The sequence below is a fragment of the Gadus morhua genome, chromosome 14, assembly GCF_902167405.1.
Source record: "Gadus morhua chromosome 14, gadMor3.0, whole genome shotgun sequence".
Classification (NCBI taxonomy): domain Eukaryota; kingdom Metazoa; phylum Chordata; class Actinopteri; order Gadiformes; family Gadidae; genus Gadus; species Gadus morhua.
The window spans coordinates 20,312,860-20,330,755 of NC_044061.1; the positions used below are offsets into that span (position 1 = coordinate 20,312,860).

The window sequence follows — 17,896 nt, forward strand, 5'->3', positions numbered from 1 at the left end:
GAGGGGGGGATAAGCTTTAAAGAACATTTAAAGATCTTACCCAATGAGAGTGAGAGACATTAAGAGAGAAAGACAGAGAGAGGAGAGTGAGAGAGAGAGTATCTGTGCAGAAGTGTGCACTTGAGTGTGTATGTGGGTGTTGGTTTGCATTTGTAGACATGGAGAGAGGGGGGAGAGAGAGAGAGAGAGAGAGAGAGAGAGAGAGAGAGAGAGAGAGAGAGAGAGAGAGAGAGAGAGAGAGAGAGAGAGAGAGAGAGAGAAAGAGAGAGAGAGGAATGAGGGCTAATTTGAAATATAAATCTCTTTAAGTTCTAACAACTCTGTCCCCCTGTGTCTTCAAGGTAGACCTGCCACACCTTCCTCATGGAGGAACAAAGAACAGCTAGCTAGTGCATAGCGTCATCATGACAGGACCAAATAAGAAACTGGATACAAATAGTTGGATTCTTCCTTTGAGAAACTTTTTACAGAACCCACGCTGAATGTAAGAGATATGATTGATTTAAGGCCACTTTACCGCACACAACCACTTACATACACGTGCTTACATGCACATGCACACACACACATGCATTCATGCAAACACACACACACACACACGCACGCACGCACGCACGCACACACACACACACACACACACACACACACACACACACACACACACACACACACACACACACACACACACACACACACACACACACGCACACACACACACACACACTTTCATTCACACATGCGTGCACACTCAGTACTCATCTGTGCACGTGGTTCCTACGGTGAGTGCACCCAGAGGGCCGTCCCCAGGGGCCCGCATGGCAGGGCCACGCCTTGGGGGCTAATTAGCACACCCTGCATCCATATGGCTCCCTGGAACTACACACACACAGGGGCCGGGGCCAGCCAATAAAGATGAGCAGGGCTGGGGGTGAGGGTACGAGGGGAGGGTGGGGTAGCATCATAGCAACCAGTCTCTGCTCAACAACACCATTTTTTGCTTCATTGTATTTTCACTGTCTTTCTCTGTCTGTGTTTCTCTGTTTGGGTGTCTCTCTTGCTCTCTCTCTCTCTCTCTCTCTCTCTCTCTCTCTCTCTCTCTCTCTCTCTCTCTCTCTCTCTCTCTCTCTCTCTCTTTCTCTTTCTCTCTCTCTCTCCCTCTCTATGGAGAACGGCGTCTCGGCTCTGCCGAGCGCTCGCGTGCCTGCGGGCCGACCTTGGTTCCAAGCCGTGGGATTAAACGCTGGAAAATCAATGCAGAAAGTGTTCAAACAGACAGGTCAATCAAACAGACAATGCGCTGCTGCTTTTATCATGTCGTTCATTATGAAGCCCTATGTGCTCAAGGCCAAAAGCTAAACAACACTGCATGTTTACATTCCCCTTGTAGAGAAACACACTGATGTGATTCACAACTTATATTTCAAAACCGTCCTTTTACTGGATCATCTTTTTTTTCGTAATCGTTCATGTTTGAACTTCCTGATCGTCTGCAAAACCAGTTCAACCAGCCACCCTGACGATGATAATGTGCATTATGTCACCTGGCTTTCGGACGCAGAGTTGATGTCACATCTCTATAAAACCCAGTGGGTGATTCAAAATTCTATGAAGAGTTTGCCTTGTCACAACTCCATATAACACATTACCAGAACACGGTGGATGACGTCATGTTTCTATGTAAATCACAGTGCCAGAGAGTATAATTTCATCATAAACACAGTGGATGATGACATGTTTCTGTATATAGTATATTATTGAATAGATTGCCATAACCCCCCCATGTTTCTTGATTGCAAACAGTGGATCATGTCATACTTATCGTCAGTATTGTCCCACATGTTCGGTCATTTGGACGATGTCAACTACCATACACCTCTTCACCTACCCTGCATCCACCACATTCGGTCAACTAACCCTCCAGTGCTCCAGTCCTGCTGTCACCTAGAATCCATCACCTACAACCCTCCCCTCACCTAGCCTTCGTCAACCACCCCCTCCCCTCACCGAGTCTTCGTCAACCACCCCCTCCCCGAGTCTTCGTCACCCACCACCCTCGTCACCTGCCCTCCTCCGCTCTTTGTCCCACTTTACACATCAATGCCATCATGCTCATGGCGACATCGCTGCACCTCCCCCTCATATCTCTCCAACGCTTTTTTACCTCCCTCTCTCTTTCTCTCTTAAACCCTCTCTCCATACATGTGAACGTCGATTTATCCGTGTGTGTGTGTGTGTGTGTGTGCACCCATACACATGCGTGTCCTTAGAGAGAGGGAAAGAAGAGAGAGCGAGAGATACTGTAGGTAAAGAGAGAGAGAGAGAAACAGAGAGAGAGAGAGAGAGAGAGAGAGAGAGAGAGAGAGAGAGAGAGAGAGAGAGAGCAAGATACGTGAGTTGAAAGTGTCATTGTTAGTTGCTCCATTTCAATGCTTGCGAGCAGTCGTTCCGTTGAAAAGGTCACCAGAATATCCTCAGTGTTTCCATATAAATGCCTTCTATGCAGGGATGCTCACTGTGACATCCCTTCTCTCTCTCTCTCTGAAAAACATCTCCTGCCGAAGCGTTCCCTCTCCATCAGTCACACACACACACAGACACACTGCCGCACCCCCTTCCCCCGTGATATTACACATCAACCTTCACACCCTCCAGCCAAACCACTCTGCTTCATAATGTACACAACGCCACAGGAGTAGGTGGGAGGATTCACTTCATCACACATATACAGGCGCACACGCACACACACACACACATGCACGCGCACATGCCCGCACACAAACACACAAACACACACCCAGTGGGAGAATGGAAGAAAGACCAACAAAGTGGGGATATTCAAGTATAAGAGAGTGACATAGAGAGAGAAAATGAGAGGGAAAGGAAAAAAAGAGAGAGATACACCTTGTATACAAATAAGTAGCATCAGACATGCAGGGACGAATTAGGTCAGTACCTCTCCTCGAAATTCATATCCAAAAACAAACATCAGGGGGCTCCTGCCTCCAGCAATGATGCCCTCCAACAAGATGCAACCCAATAGTTAATCCCACAGATACCTAGCCCTGAAGCTAAGCCCCCGACCAGGTCGAGCCCAGCGGAAATATCTGCATTGAGATCTGATTCAAACCCTAACTTTCTGTACCTGTAGCTAAACCTCATGCAAGTACATATCAATCCCTTGCTAAACTTTTACTCTAGTTCAACCCACAGCTAACTACTGAAGCTCAAATTTCTTCCATCTGGTTTATGCCCAGAACCAGTTTCTACTGGTATTAAACGCTCAACCAGCTCGTCATGTTGCTAACTTATCAGACATTTCAAGATAGGTGTTCAATCAATTTCTTAAAAATCTTGGACCTAAACCCGATTTAAACTTCAATTTAAACATCAACCTCACAATTTAAACATCAAGCTCCACTACAAAAAGACTAACCTAAAAACATTGAATCCCTAAACATAGCCAGGCTGTTGAAACCAGAGGGAAAAAAAATTAGTAAGGTCCCATAAACTGAAAAATTCCATTACCAAATTGAAAAGTATAAATCATTAATTTTCTAAATTGAAAACAAATTAAAATGTTGACAAGATCTCCATTGAAGGTATTCACCCATAGTTTTCCTTTAGGGCACACTATCCCTTTTTATCTTTTGGCAATTAATTATTCTTTAATTATGTTTTGTTTGTTTGTGTGTTTAGTTAATGCTTGATTATGTAACTCAAAATGTTATCAAAGTGATGTACGGGTGACTTGTCATGGCAATGAAACTCTGTTTGAATTACATGTCAGTTAAAAGGGAGGGATAGAGAGCAAGAAAGGGTGAGGACAGGTGGGAGAGAGAGAGAGAGCGAGAGAGAGAGAGAGAGAGAGAGAGAGAGAGAGAGAGAGAGAGAGAGAGAGAGAGAGAGAGAGAGAGAGAGAGAGAGAGAGACGTCACCATGGAAGTGTCACGGATGGAAATCTGGAAACAGTAAAAGAAGAAAAAAATAAAAGTGGGACATCAGAGGAAGGAAGGTAGGCTACATAACCGTTGACCTCGTTGAATTGTGGGTTTCAGGAGTCTCTTTCAGGAGGTCAGAAGGTTCAGAGGCCCAATTGTGTGTAGCTGTGTGTGTGTTTGTGCTGTACATGTGTGTGCTGTCCTGTGTGCAGTACGTGTGTGTCCTTTGTGTGTGTGTGTGTGTGTGTGTGTGTGTGTGTGTGTGTGTGTGTGTGCGTGTGTGTGTTTGTGTATGTGTGTGTGTGTGTGTGTGTGTGTGTGTGTGTGTGTGTGTGTGTGTAGCTATACGTGTTTTTTGCTTCTGCTTTTGTTTAAATGCATGTGTGATGTATGTGTGTGTATGTTTGTGTATTTGTGTGTGTGTGTGTGTGTGTGTGTGTGTGTGTGTGTGTGTGTGTGTGTGTGTGTGTGTGTGTGTGTGTATGTGTGTATGTGTGTGTGTGTTGGTGTGTTTGTGGGTGTGAATCAATTTGAGAACATAACTGTTTTCTTCAGAAAGCAGTGGGCTGGCTGTGTCCTTCATAGGGGAACTCTTTACTAACCTACAACCTACATGCAGTATTGACCAAACCATATTGTGGTGGCAGTTAACATTCATAATATTTATTTCTTGGAAAAAAACATGCTAATCTGAATTTGGTGGTTTTGAATTCAACTTTTGAAATATCAAACATGACATTTCAGGCTGAACCAATTCAGAAACACTTTTTCAAATCTATATTTTTAAATGTTCACTAATTAAGATACAAAAAATCAAGTTGGAGACATTTCAAATACGACATTCATTAATCATATTCATGTGGTCAAAATAAGGACAAGGAAATTCAAGAATTTGAATTTGAATTGCAGAAGCAGGGCATTTCATGGACACGCCAAAGCAATCAAACCGAGAGAGGTGGAGTGGGACGCAGAAGTCATTGGGTGGACAGTGGTGAACCCAATGCGGTGACAATAACTGTTTAGTTGATAGCAACCCTAGCAGCCCTGTGGTTTCGAGGCTAGGTATGACTCGGAGAGTGGTTACAGTGGTGATATTATGCCACCAGGTGTGAGGGTGATTAGCCATTGCAAGCTGTTTGACAATCTGCCTTATCATGTGTTTTAAGCACATCACAAGTGTCCACCTCGATGTATGATGGATAGATAAGCAACATTTGCTACAGTCCACTGGGTAGGTTGGTAGACAGATCTATCCAGCATACATCTAGGTGAACACTTCCATTTTACTTTGTGAAATAAACCACCAATTTTTGGAAAGATTCTCTCAGAACTTAATTTGGAACCCTGAATTCAGCGAATTTATGTTTATTCATATTTAGACCCACAAATGGTGACGCCATTGTCAAAGGAGGGCTGAGGAAGCTACACCTCAGCAGTTAAAAACATATGCAATAGATTTATTACGTAGGACGTATTTGAAGTGAATTCCCTAAAATATAGAATAAAGCAGGTTGGACATTGCTTTTGCATTTTGAAATCATCATCACTCTATTGGGATTAACAATGGCGAACAATGCTGCATTTCTCTTAGTATTTTTAGACAATATGCAGAATATTTTCCCTTACGAATTAACACGATGGCCTTATATAGTCTTATTATTTGCAACTGTGTTGCCCCTAGCTGTTATCTGATTCTTGAACTCCTCCTAGGAGTTCATTATGACTATCTGTTCCTCTTGAGTGAAATATACTGCTCTTGATCCATTTTGTAAAGGTGAGTAAAATAGCGCGATAAACTGCCCTTTTTACAGGAACGCGCGTTGAAACTAAAGCGGAAAACCTGGCTTGACTAATCGAATCCTAAGTGAGCTTCATGGTACCATTTAACTCTGATTGCAAGTTTCAACATTTTCGATCCAGGTTTTCCAAAGAAAGCCTGGGTATGTTCAGCGTGCTTCCTAGTATACCCCACTGGTTTGTGTTTTCCATTGACATATTTTTTGTAACAATTATGAAATAAGGTTCTGTTTTTCTTAATGGCAAAGAACATTGACGTTGCATTATAAGTCTATGCATCATTTTCAAAAAATATTGACAAATTATCATTTTGGACCCCATATTTAGGGGGCCCCAAGCTTTATCTTAAGGGGGCACCAGCTCCCCCGGCCCCTCATCAGAACCGCCAGTGCCTTGATTTTCTGCTCCTCTCCTAGTCCCTCAAACACGTGACCATGATTGAATGCATGCAGGCACACACACTAGGCAAACAGCCCTGTAGTGTGTTGCTGCTGACTCCCATTTGCATCCTCCATGGGAGGGGCTGTGAGTTGAACGGGTTCCTCTGGATAAAACACACTGGCAATCCAGCATGGCCTTTCTACTCTCAATAGACGTGCACTATCCGCAGCTCTTTACCATGCAGCACCCAAGGTTACAGTCCTTGCAGTCTTGAGAAAATGTTGTTTATATTTAGACTGTGTGTATGGATTGAAGTGTATACTTTTGTATCGAGGACTGTAGGATACTTGTCAAAATGACTCGAAGAATATATATATATATAAATATATATATATATACTGTATAGATAGACAGATAGATAGATAGATAGATAGATAGATAGATAGATAGTAAGATAGATAGTTACAGTATATAGATAGATGAGGAGAAATGCAAGGCGTGAATAGATGGTGGAGTAAAAAAGAGAGACAGAGAGAGAGAGAGAGAGAGAGAGAGAGAGAGAGAGAGAGGGGTGGAGAGAGGTGGTGCAGGAGGAGGGAGAGGGATGGGGGAGTTGAGTTGATTAATATTGGACTTTATCCTTTGTGCTCTAGTCCAGCGATCCAGTGGGGCTGGCAGTAATTGGACCACAGCACACATGTCATTGATTGGGAGCTGTGTTCCCCTGCCCTCCACCAGCCGTCCACCTGGCCGACACCTGAAGGACCACAACCCAGTCACAATGACTTATCGCCTCGGCCGCAGATTCCCCTCCTCCTTAACAACGTCTGGTTGCTCAGGTGTACACAGTGCATGCTTCATCAGCCGTCAGCCTCACTGATTAGTGCTGTTACACCGCTCACGGATACAACAGCATGCCTGTTGCGCTACAGGAAGTCAGGAGGAATCACAGAGTGAAGTGGGCGGAGTCTGGTAGGCAGAAAGTGGAAGAAATCTATGAGGGGGACGGGGTTTTACGTAAGCATTGTGAGCGAAGTCCAATAGATGGCAAATAGGAGAGGTCTCTGAGGATTGAGATGGGGGCCAAAGGGGGGGGGGTCAAATATAAGGATAGGGAGAGGGAATTGGGTTAAATCTAAGACAAGTAGAGTGGGTGGAGTCTAAACAGGAAAGTGGGAGGAGTCTTCAGGCGGTATTGTGCTTCTTCATCTACATTTGAGGTTGTGTGTTCGGAATGGGTGTATATTTCAAGAACATATTATTTAGAATGTTAACCAATCAGTGGTCTTCTGCGACACTTATGGTATGTTGGTGCTTGGGTACCTAGGCAGAATGCGTTTGGTTTACTCAATGGTTTAAACACACACAAAGACAAACACATAGGGCATCAAATAAAGAGGCTGAATCACAATATATTTTTACTAGATCTAGTTTATTATTTTATCAATGTTGTTTCTTTGATCAGTGTTGCACAAGGAACTCTAAAACGATACAAACCATTAACATGGTCAATCAATGTCTTTTTACACATATACATACACACATACGCAACATTCAGTATATGTCAATATGTATACATCTTTAAGAATAGCACAGTTTAAAAACGACAGTAGCGATCCCTGATGATGCTTTGAGAACTTTTAAAATATTTCTTCACCGGAATTCGAGTGTGACAGATACAGTAAAGGCAGACAGAGGCACTGACAGACAGACAGATGTATAGACGGACAGAAAGTCAGATAGACAGAGAAAGAGATGGACAGAGACAGAAAGTCAGATGGAAAGACAGAGAGATTCGACAGACAGACAGAAAGTTGAAAGGACAGATAGAGAGATGGACAGTGAGACTGTCTTTCTCCATGGCTCTCTGTCTTCCTCACTCTCTCCCTCTCCCTCTGGGTGGCTACTTTAGCCTGGTGAGGAGGAGTCGTCATGTTGGCTCAGAGTGAGCTAGCTTAGTGAGTTAGCTTACAGTGCTGGCTGGGCACAGCATTGAATACAGCATTTGGTTTCAGGCTAGCACCGTATTCTAACCCTGCAGTAATGAACACAAACTGCAGAGCATAAAGGTAATTGTTAAAGTTCTTGTTATAGTGGTTACAAAAAGTCAGACTTTTTCTCCTCTATCATGAATCCACTAAATCAAATATATATGTAGGCTTACTAAAGAAAACGTCTGGATGTTTTCGAGATGTCTCTCCTGGTTTGGAAGTGTTTGAATATCTCTTACCCTGCTGGGACCTATGGCTTGTGGTAGACCATGACATACCTCGTCATGTGACTGTATATCATATCAATAACCGCATCCAAACACATTGAAACCAGCACCCAAACACAGTTCGCCTTCCCAGGAAATGCCAATAAACATGCGTCACATAGAAGATAAGCGGCATAACCGGGGGGCAAGGGCAATGCAGCCATTCTCTCCTTGCCGTGGCTGTTTATTCACCCTGATGCATCCAGCCTGGGGCACTCCTCACACACACCTGAGTACCCACTCATCGAGGCTACGAAGAGCCGGCTCGCCGCAGACCAGAGGTGCTTCAATCACGGCGTTTTGGAAACTGCCAGGAGTCAAAACGACGCCGGCTGTGATAGGCCGGAAGAATGGCTCGAGTCTCTTTTTGCTTTGTTGTGTGTGTTGTGTTGTTGTTTTTACTTAGAGCACAGCAAACGCCCTGCTGTAAGGTGAGTCCACCCTTTCTCCCTCAGATGCAGCATGAAGAACAAGTGACACTCACCCACAGCGTCAGAAAGAGAGAGTACGACCGGTAAAAGAAAAGCGACAACAAGAAAGAAGGCAGAAACCCCGTTGTTCCTGAAGTCTTGAGGTCACAGTGCTGACATCACCCCCCTTACCCCCGCCCACCCCTAGCCCCAATACATCGTCACGGTGACAAGGATGGGATGTGTGTGTGTATGTTGGGTTTGGGTTTGGGTCACGACAACCTGCCTTCATCAACACGCCGCCTCTTTCAATGGGAGTGACTGAGTGTTTAGGACGTTAACATCACCATATAGGGGGCCGGGCCGGGCTTAAATATCACAGTGTTCACCACAAGTCCAATAATGAAAGAACTACCACACTTCATCTCAGCTAAATGTACACGTTAGCCGCCTGCTATTTTCCACTTTTCTAAGGTCTTTTCTGCCTCTACTGGCCTTTACATACATTGGATTTAGTCTGCCTTATGCACAGAGGAATAGAAATAGAATACTGATTGCAGACAATAAATCACATTTACATTTCATCACCATTTGACAACAGTATAAATGACTAGAAAAATCTTTAAATTCAGCATTATTTGACACGTACAGTCGTTTCGGAGCAGGACATCAGAAAGATAAATGCATATGAAATGTAGTCGATTCACAATCATATGGCATGGTCATTTGGTGGCACAGTGATGGATTCCTCATAATGGAGCAGAGGTCTCCGACTGGAAGCCACGCCCAGGGAGAGCAGGGCTCGCCGTCAGAGGATGGCCTGACTCCAGCGCTTTACATCTGGGGCCAGCATGGAGGAAAGGAGCTTGTCTAAGTCACCCAGAGCCTGTCTACCCTCCACTCTCCAGAGGTTAACGTGGTCAACACGAAAAAGCAGGAAGCTCTTGGCTGAACCGCATAACAGCCTCAGATAGTTGAAGTCGCATGTGTAACATTGCAACTAGTTCCAAGCTTAAAATGACCGTGACATATCTGTAGTCAAAGCTGAATTATAGTGATTTTAAATCAAAGAAATCCCATCATATAACATATTTTACCAAGGAAAAATGCTGGCCAGCCCGTACCTCTCTGTTTACAAGAATTGACACTCCCACAGACGCCACCTAGTCGAGCTATGCTAGTTTGCATCACACTGTTGCACATCCAGTTAGAGAGGACAGAACACTATCGATTTTTTTGTAATTCTGAATATCCCCCGCATTGGAGGAGCTTAATCGTACACATTACGACTTTAAACGTCAGGCAAAGACCATCACACTTAATGAAAACCACCAACTCTGGGCTCTCCCCCTTCTGTATATTTCATATGGACCTGAGTATTAGTTATAGCTAGTTTGAGAGAATCGGTACGATGAAGGAAAAATGGCGTTAACGTTAGCAACCTAGCTCCCTGACTGCTCTATCTAGAAGTGTTCACAGTTCGCCAGGGTTCAACACAGAGAAAGGAAATCTGCAACAGCTGCTAGAGCCAACCTTTTGTCCACGAGAAAGTAATCAAGTGAGTGTAAATGTGCACTTCCCCTGCGCCCTCACTGAACCAGCTTGAGGTGGATGCTAATAAAACCTGCAAGGCCGCAACACAGAACCTATGGAAGAGCCAACCGAGCATGGCTGATGAGAGATGAAAGGTGCCGAGTTTCTTCTTTCCCATCAGTACAAAGTACATCTGTGCTTGTGAGCACGTATGTATATATATATATATATATATATATATATATATATGTATTAATTCTACACAGTTCCACACGGGAGGTGTAGGATGTTTGACCCTGGAGTCTCTTATGCTGGACGTTTCGTAACATAATACTTTGAACATCACACCAAGAATGAGTACAATTATGTACAAAAGATGAATGGAGAGAGAAAAAGGAGAGGAAAATGTTGAGCGACACGGGTGACACAACATAAAAATGACTACAAAGACATGACGATATGTCGCTGACGGTTGTTTTTCGGTTGGGTGAGGATGTGCCGTGGCTCTGGCCTTGGGCGTGGGCCTGGTGGGTCCCGCGGTGTACATCACGGACACACAACACTCTCCCAATACCCGCTGCGATTGGATTTGCATATCAAGCAGCACTACCCCTAGCATGCCATGCTTAAGTAGTACAGTGGTAGTATTAGAGGTAAGACTGAGATCAACAGGAAGAGCATTGAGGGAAGGGAGAGAGGGGAGCAGTTGGAACGGGAGAGATAATCAAATCCCTTTGGGTCAACGGATACTGTACCGTGGTGCGAGATGTGTAGGTTTACAATAAAATATATATCAATAGCAATCGACAAACACACAAGAACATAATAATAAAAATAGAAATACATAAAATAAGCTCACCATGAAATTGTTTATACAATTACATTCCAGAAAGAAAAAACTGTTGAATAAACTGTTAATCCAAGTGAAATAGTTAATACACAACGTCAAGGTCCTCAAATGTTACCCTTCCTCTGTGTGAGTCTGTTTGTTTATGTGTATGTGTCTGTGTGGTTTCCTTCAAGCAGGAAGTGACCTGAGCTGGGACCCAATCAGAGGCTGAGGTAGGTAACCAGGCAACCAGCGTGTATCTGAGGAACACCTGAGTGACAATCGCGGACAGGAAATAGAATGCCCCAGGGACAGGAGGATAGAGAGTAACCTTCTAGTGTGTTCCTAACCTCTTTTACTCTTATCTAACCCCTCTCTCTATAGTCCTTCTCTGCTTAGCTGGCATCTAGCTCTATCATTATTGTATTCCTTAAGCAAGCAAGTCAAGTCAAGTCAAGAGTTTAACACCTGGAGTGAAGACAAACAGGCCAGAGTGGTCCTTCAATGCACTAGAGGGCTGCACCTTAACAGAGGTAATCAAAACTATGCAGAAACGTATCGTTTATCATTGAGAATAATCAAGGCTTAAACCATAAAAATAACACAAAGTAATTTACACTCGCACATTTATATTGGGTAATTTCGTTATGAGCTCTGGTACCCTAACACCATGTATTGTTGTGCTTAATGTTATAGACATACATCACATATTTATACCAACTTTAGCAAATCGAACACACACACATAAACACCCTCACATATATGTGCACACACACACACACACACACACACACACACACACACACACACACACACACACACACACACACACACACACACACACACACACACACACACACACACACATAATCTGTTTACCCTAGCAGTTTTCTGAGATCCGGATAAAGGATGTGAGTTTGTTTTGAATGCTATCCATCATAAGTAGCATATATCGCTTTGCAGTAGATATTCCTGAAAAGTATTCTTAGTGGTGCAATGATTCAATAACAGTCTTTTTATTCCAATGCAGCAACTGAGACTGAATTTGATCTTCGAGTAATAAAACAAAATCCCAAAAGACTACGCTGGAACACTATAAAACATATAACAATTAAAGAAATCGATCTTGTTAGCCTTTCAGCTCTCGGGAGCTACTGACAATGGTTGTAAAAGAGGGCCGAGGCTCAGAGAATGGGACATCTCATTATGCAACACACAGACACTCAGACACAACAACGACAACAACGACAGCGCAAACAACATCTTCTTGAGGTAGAACTTTGAACTTCAGCGTTTGGAAGTGCTTTATGTTGGATTTCCGTTTCTTTTTCTTTTGTTCCGCTTTGAGGAGCAGGAGCAGGAGCAGGGGGGCGGGGGGCTGGTTGGGAGGATGAAGGGGGAGGGGGGGTGACAGTTGGGGGACATCTGAGGTAGCACGGCACCTGATCATGGGGCTTCCTGTCGAGTCCGTCCTTCCGCATGTAAAGTCATTGAACACAAGGGGAAGACACACGCCTAAAGCTTCCCACACAACACATTCATCACGGCTGAGGTAGGTTTTTGTTCAGTCCTAAAAAGTTCACATAGCCAAGGCTATCGCGTGTACGAAGGCTGAAAAAATAAAAATAAAAAAACTGAAAATATAAACTGCTGATATGAAAAAAACTAAGTCCTGAGACAGAATCTATGAACTCCCTGGAGGAGCGCCAAAGTCTTCTGGCGCCGAGGCTGAGGAATCATGGGTAGGAGGAGTGTGGACAGCAGCAGTCTATCACATCCGCTAGAAGTAGTGCTAACACCAATAAATACGCATCATGTAGCACTTATATATATTTAGAGATTTCAATATTCGGACAGCGTGCCGCTGGCAATTAAAACGGAAAAAAATGAATCAAGGAAAATCCGAAAAAAAATTCAGAAGTACCGAATTAACCGAGCCGACCGTTCAGCGGCCTTGCAAAGCTAACTGCGAGCACCTTTTCCTCCGATAGCTTTCCAATACCGGGCCACATGCACGGCAGGGCTCGGTCTCGGACCTTATATAATTTGTAACTTATTGATTTAAAAAAATAAAGGAAAAAAAGGTGTAACCTGAGTGAGCGAAAGAGTCCACGCCACTGTGGAGAGTGGTGTGAGAAATCGGCCTTCATACATCGTTAGCCTTGGTCCTGACGCGGAACGCCCTCTGCAGGCGGCTGCTGGAACTGCGCCTCGGTGTCTCTCTCCAAGCTGAACTCGTCGAGGGGTATTGTAGAGAGCTGCATGGTGTTTTCTGACTGGAAACACAAAGAGCAGGGCAGCTTTTAGAATCCTACCATGAGAGGGCTGAAGCATGTTGGTTTACATTTTGCTTCCTGTGGCGACTTAGCATATGGGCTACTCGCTCAATAGGCTCAGCTGCGACCAATCGCTAGAGCCAATATTGGACACGCTTGGCTTACACTTGACAAACTGGCTAGCTTGACATGATATGTTGGGCAGTTTTTATTTATTCTAAGATGAAAGATTGTCTATATGCAAACATGGATAGACCTATGCATAATTTTCAGAATTTTCCATTACAACACAAATGATGGCTTTGGATACACTAGTCAAGAAGGTTTGCTAGCTTCTCTAAAAAAATTGATATTTCAAATAGGATAGGTCAAAAATAAGGAAACCTGGAAACCCAGAGGTAAATCACTGATGAGGGGTTTCCATGACCGAGTAGTGTGAATGATTACAAGACAAGTGTGTGATTAATGCAGTCATGGTATGTCCCTGATCAATTCGGAACGGGGTTTTGGTAATCGATAAAGGGGATTTAGATGCAAGCTACCTCTTGACGCGAGGTCTGAAAAGGATCTAAAATCCTGGTTATTTATCATAATGCTGACACTGTCGGAAACGCTACCATTGCCATTCAAGTTTTAAAATCCTGTGTCGCAGTTATAATCAATAAATCTTTTGCCACACTTACAGTCTATAAGTCCTCTTTCCAGTAATATCCAATAATCTATAAGTCCTCTTTCCAGTAATTTCCAATAATATATGTTCTTTATCACTGTTACATTCTGCCCTTTATCACAGTTACAATCTGTCTTTTATCAAAGTAACAGTCTGTCTTTTATTACAGGCTCAAAATCTCAATGTCTCAAACAGTCTCCTGTCTTCAAAGACTAGTATTAGTCTCACCAGATATTGGTTGTGTATCATTAGACCAGTGTTTGGCTCACCAGGTATGTGTTGTGTATCATTAGACCAGTGCTGGACTCACCAGGTATTTGTCGTGTGTTGGACTAGCGTTAGGTACACCAGGTACGTGTTGTGTAATGAGTTAGACCAGTCTTCGGCTCACCATGAACGTGTCTCCCGGTTTGGGACCAGAGGAGAAGAGTCTCTGCAGTTCGTTGCTCTCAGGGAAGCTCTTGCAGGCCACGCTGCCGTTCCCCTCCACCTCCCTCCTGGAGGGGGCCCTCATCATCCCTGATGCCCCCTGGGACGACGACGACTCCAGCACAGAGGACCGCCCGGCTGGGGGGGTGGCCTGGACTGTCTTGCACATCAATAACCTAACCACACACACACACACACACACACACACACACACACACACACACACACACACACACACACACACACACACACACACACACACACACACACACACACACATACAACCACACACACAGACATATGGGCGCACACACCCAAATAATCATGCAATCGCAAACATACAAACACATGCATGCACGCACACGCACCAACACACATTACAATACACATGTAAGTATATATTTTATTTCAATTTGCAATAATATCTAATTTCTTGGCTAATATTGATATTCGTAATCAACTACTGTGAACCGCTTGTGATTTGACAAAGCACAAAAATATCCACCTTTAAAACTCAGTCAAAAACACATATTTTTAGTTCAACTTTCCTTTCCGCCTCCTGATACTACTTGCACCACCACTTTTATTTTCCTGTTTAACTTGTTTTCATCTCTACATCCAGGTCCGTCCTGTACACTTGTTTCTCTGTTTTTGTCCCTGTGTTTTATGTCCATATTCTCAGTGTTGTCAGATCATGTGTGTGACTGCTATTGACCATGTATCTACTTTTTTTGTTTAGATGCACATTATTTATAGAGTGTCCTTGATACCTTGAAAGCTTGAAAGCTTTTTATAATTAAATGTATTATTATCTCCCTCTCCCTCCCTTCTGGCCACCATTGTACCCTGTATTGAATTGTGTTATATTGTATTGTATTATAGAACTTAACTGTGTAGCAACTGCAGTAGCTGCTATCATTGCTGTAACACGGGGAATTGGTTAGCCTAGTACAACCAAGTCCAAGGTTGTACTTGGACTTGGTTCTATGAACATCCTTTCCGTACCAATAGCAATATATCTATGCACTTCTTGTGACAAATATACTTATTGTATGTCGCTTTGAATAAAAGCGTCTGCTAAATGCCGTAAAATTATTATTGCTATTATTTTTCCTAATAATCAACGCTAGTCGTTTTTCATTTAAAAACACAGTTGCATGGGACCAATGTATCTCCCGGCGCGCTCCTAACTCAGCATGGATCCACCGCGTGTGTGCGCAGCGTGTCCCTGGGACGGCGCCGCCGCCACCCACCTGCCCCTGTAGCTGAACACCAGGAAGACCACACACAGGATGATGCAGGTGATGCCGATGTGGATGCCGATGATGATGCCTGTGGTGGACGTCCTGGCGTAGTCGTCCCTCACGCAGTCGCACGGCGTGCTCAGCACTGAGGAGACACACACACATCCTGTCAACCGCACACACACACACACACACACACAGACACACACACACACATAAACAAACAAACAGACGAACACACAGATAATACCACATTAACACAAGAACAACAAAAATCGATGCACCACAAACCAAAGCACGGATAAGGATGTTGGTGTGGATGGAGGGGGGGGGGGGGGGGGGGGGGGTGAGGGTGGAGGAGGATGTGGTTACCTGATTTCTCCACCGTCTCCCTTAGTGACACGAAGCGCACGGTGGTGTTACTGTCTCCGTGCTGGTTGAAGGCGAGCATCTTGATCTCATAGACCAGAGAAGGATCTAGAAGGAGCCGGAGGAAATGGTAAGCTCAACTCACGCATCAGCCCTCCCCATCGTTCTTCTCTTTTTAGGAAGAGGGAGGGGTAAAACACACAGGTTAGTAAGGCAATGATGAGGACGGGTTGGTTCGTCATGGTTTAGCCTGTGTGAGCGTGTGTATTAGCGAGTGTGGCACAGTGTGTGTTTGTGTGTGTGTGTGTGTGTGTGTGTGTGTTTTTGTGTGGCACGGTGTGTGAGTGTTGTCATGGCCTGTGTGTTATCGTAGGATGCGTTGTCGTGCTGTGTATGTGTTTGTGTGTGTGTGTGTGTGTGTGTGTGTGTGTGTGTGTGTGTGTGTGTGTGTGTGTGTGTGTGTGTGTGTGTGTGTGTGTGTGTGTGTATCTGTGTGTAACTATGTGTGTATGTTATGTGTCTGTTTGTGTGCTGCAATCTGCTGACCGAGCTGGGAGATGTTGTAGCGGGACGCGTTGCGGGGGAACAGCAAGGGGCCGGTGAACTGGGGCGCATGGGTCCGTCTGTAGAAGAGCCTGAAGCCGCTGTTAGGGCCCATCTTGGAGGAGGGATCCCACAGGACCTGCACCACGCTGCTGTTGATCCTCCGTGTGGAGAAGGACGGGGCGGGCGGCACTGGAGGGGAACCCAGAAGTGAGTTAACAGCAAAACCCAAAGAGATAAACAGCAGAACCCAGGGAGATTCAACAGTAGAACCCAGAGAGATTCAACAGCAGAACCCAGAGAGATTCAACAGCAGAACCCAGAGAGATTCAACAGCAGAACCCAGATAGATGTAATGGTAGAACCCAGAGAGATAAACAGCAGAACCCAGAGAGATTCAACAGCAGAACCCAGAGAGATTCAACAGCAGAACCCAGGGAGATTCAACAGCAGAACCCAGAGAGATTCAACAGCAGAACCCAGAGAGATTCAACAGCAGAACCCAGATAGATGTAATGGTAGAACCCAGAGATCCTTTTAACATCAGAATACAGAGATAAACAGTATATAAATAAACACTAGAACCCAGAGAGATTTAACACTAGAACCCAGAGAGAGAGAGCGAGAGCGAGTGAAAGAGAGAGAGAGAGAGAGAGAGAGAGAGAGAGAGAGAGAGAGAGAGAGACAGAGACAGAGACAGAGAGAGAGAGAGAGAGAGAGAGAGAGAGAGAGAGAGAGAGAGAGAGAGAGAGAGTGGGAGAGAGTGTTCGTGTGTGTGTGTGTGTGCGTGTGTATTACCTTCTCCGTGGGTGCTCTGGGTGGCGGGGTTGGAGGGCTTACTGGCCCCCCGGGAGGTGTAGGCCTTGACGTAGAAGCTGTAGCTGGTGGAGGGCTCCAGGTCCCCCACCACCTGCTGCAGGGTCACCTTACTCACCGCCTCCTGGTACTCCATCTCCACCGGGTCTGGGGGACATAGAGACACGCACAGAGGGACAGGGAACTCATTAGATGAACTCCTTTCCCTCATGTTCAGACTCTACTCGTGCTGGTACTTTCCTTCAACTTTTTTTGACAGCAGTTTGTTATTCTTTTCTTTGCATAATTTTAAAGTGCTTTGGCCATTGGATGCTTATTTCCCATTCTAATTTGGAATTGAAGTAAATTGCGAGACAGAGGTAGAGAAAGAGAGGTAGAGAGAGAGAGAGAGAGAGAGAGAGAGA

At 44.5% G+C, this 17,896-nt stretch overlaps 1 protein-coding gene across 2 annotated transcripts; it reads right to left on the minus strand.

Annotated features, from left to right (window-relative positions):
- Window positions 1-7,527: 7,527 nt before the first annotated feature.
- igdcc3 (immunoglobulin superfamily, DCC subclass, member 3) lies at window positions 7,528-17,639 on the minus strand (the record flags this gene model as incomplete). 2 transcript variants are annotated; one of them, XM_030377280.1, is given in 6 exon segments in its annotated part: window positions 7,528-13,421; window positions 14,483-14,696; window positions 15,774-15,909; window positions 16,137-16,241; window positions 16,680-16,868; window positions 17,475-17,639. In XM_030377280.1, coding segments are annotated over 6 exon segments (929 nt in total), but the record flags the coding sequence as incomplete, so codon positions are not given.
- Window positions 17,640-17,896: the final 257 nt, after the last annotated feature.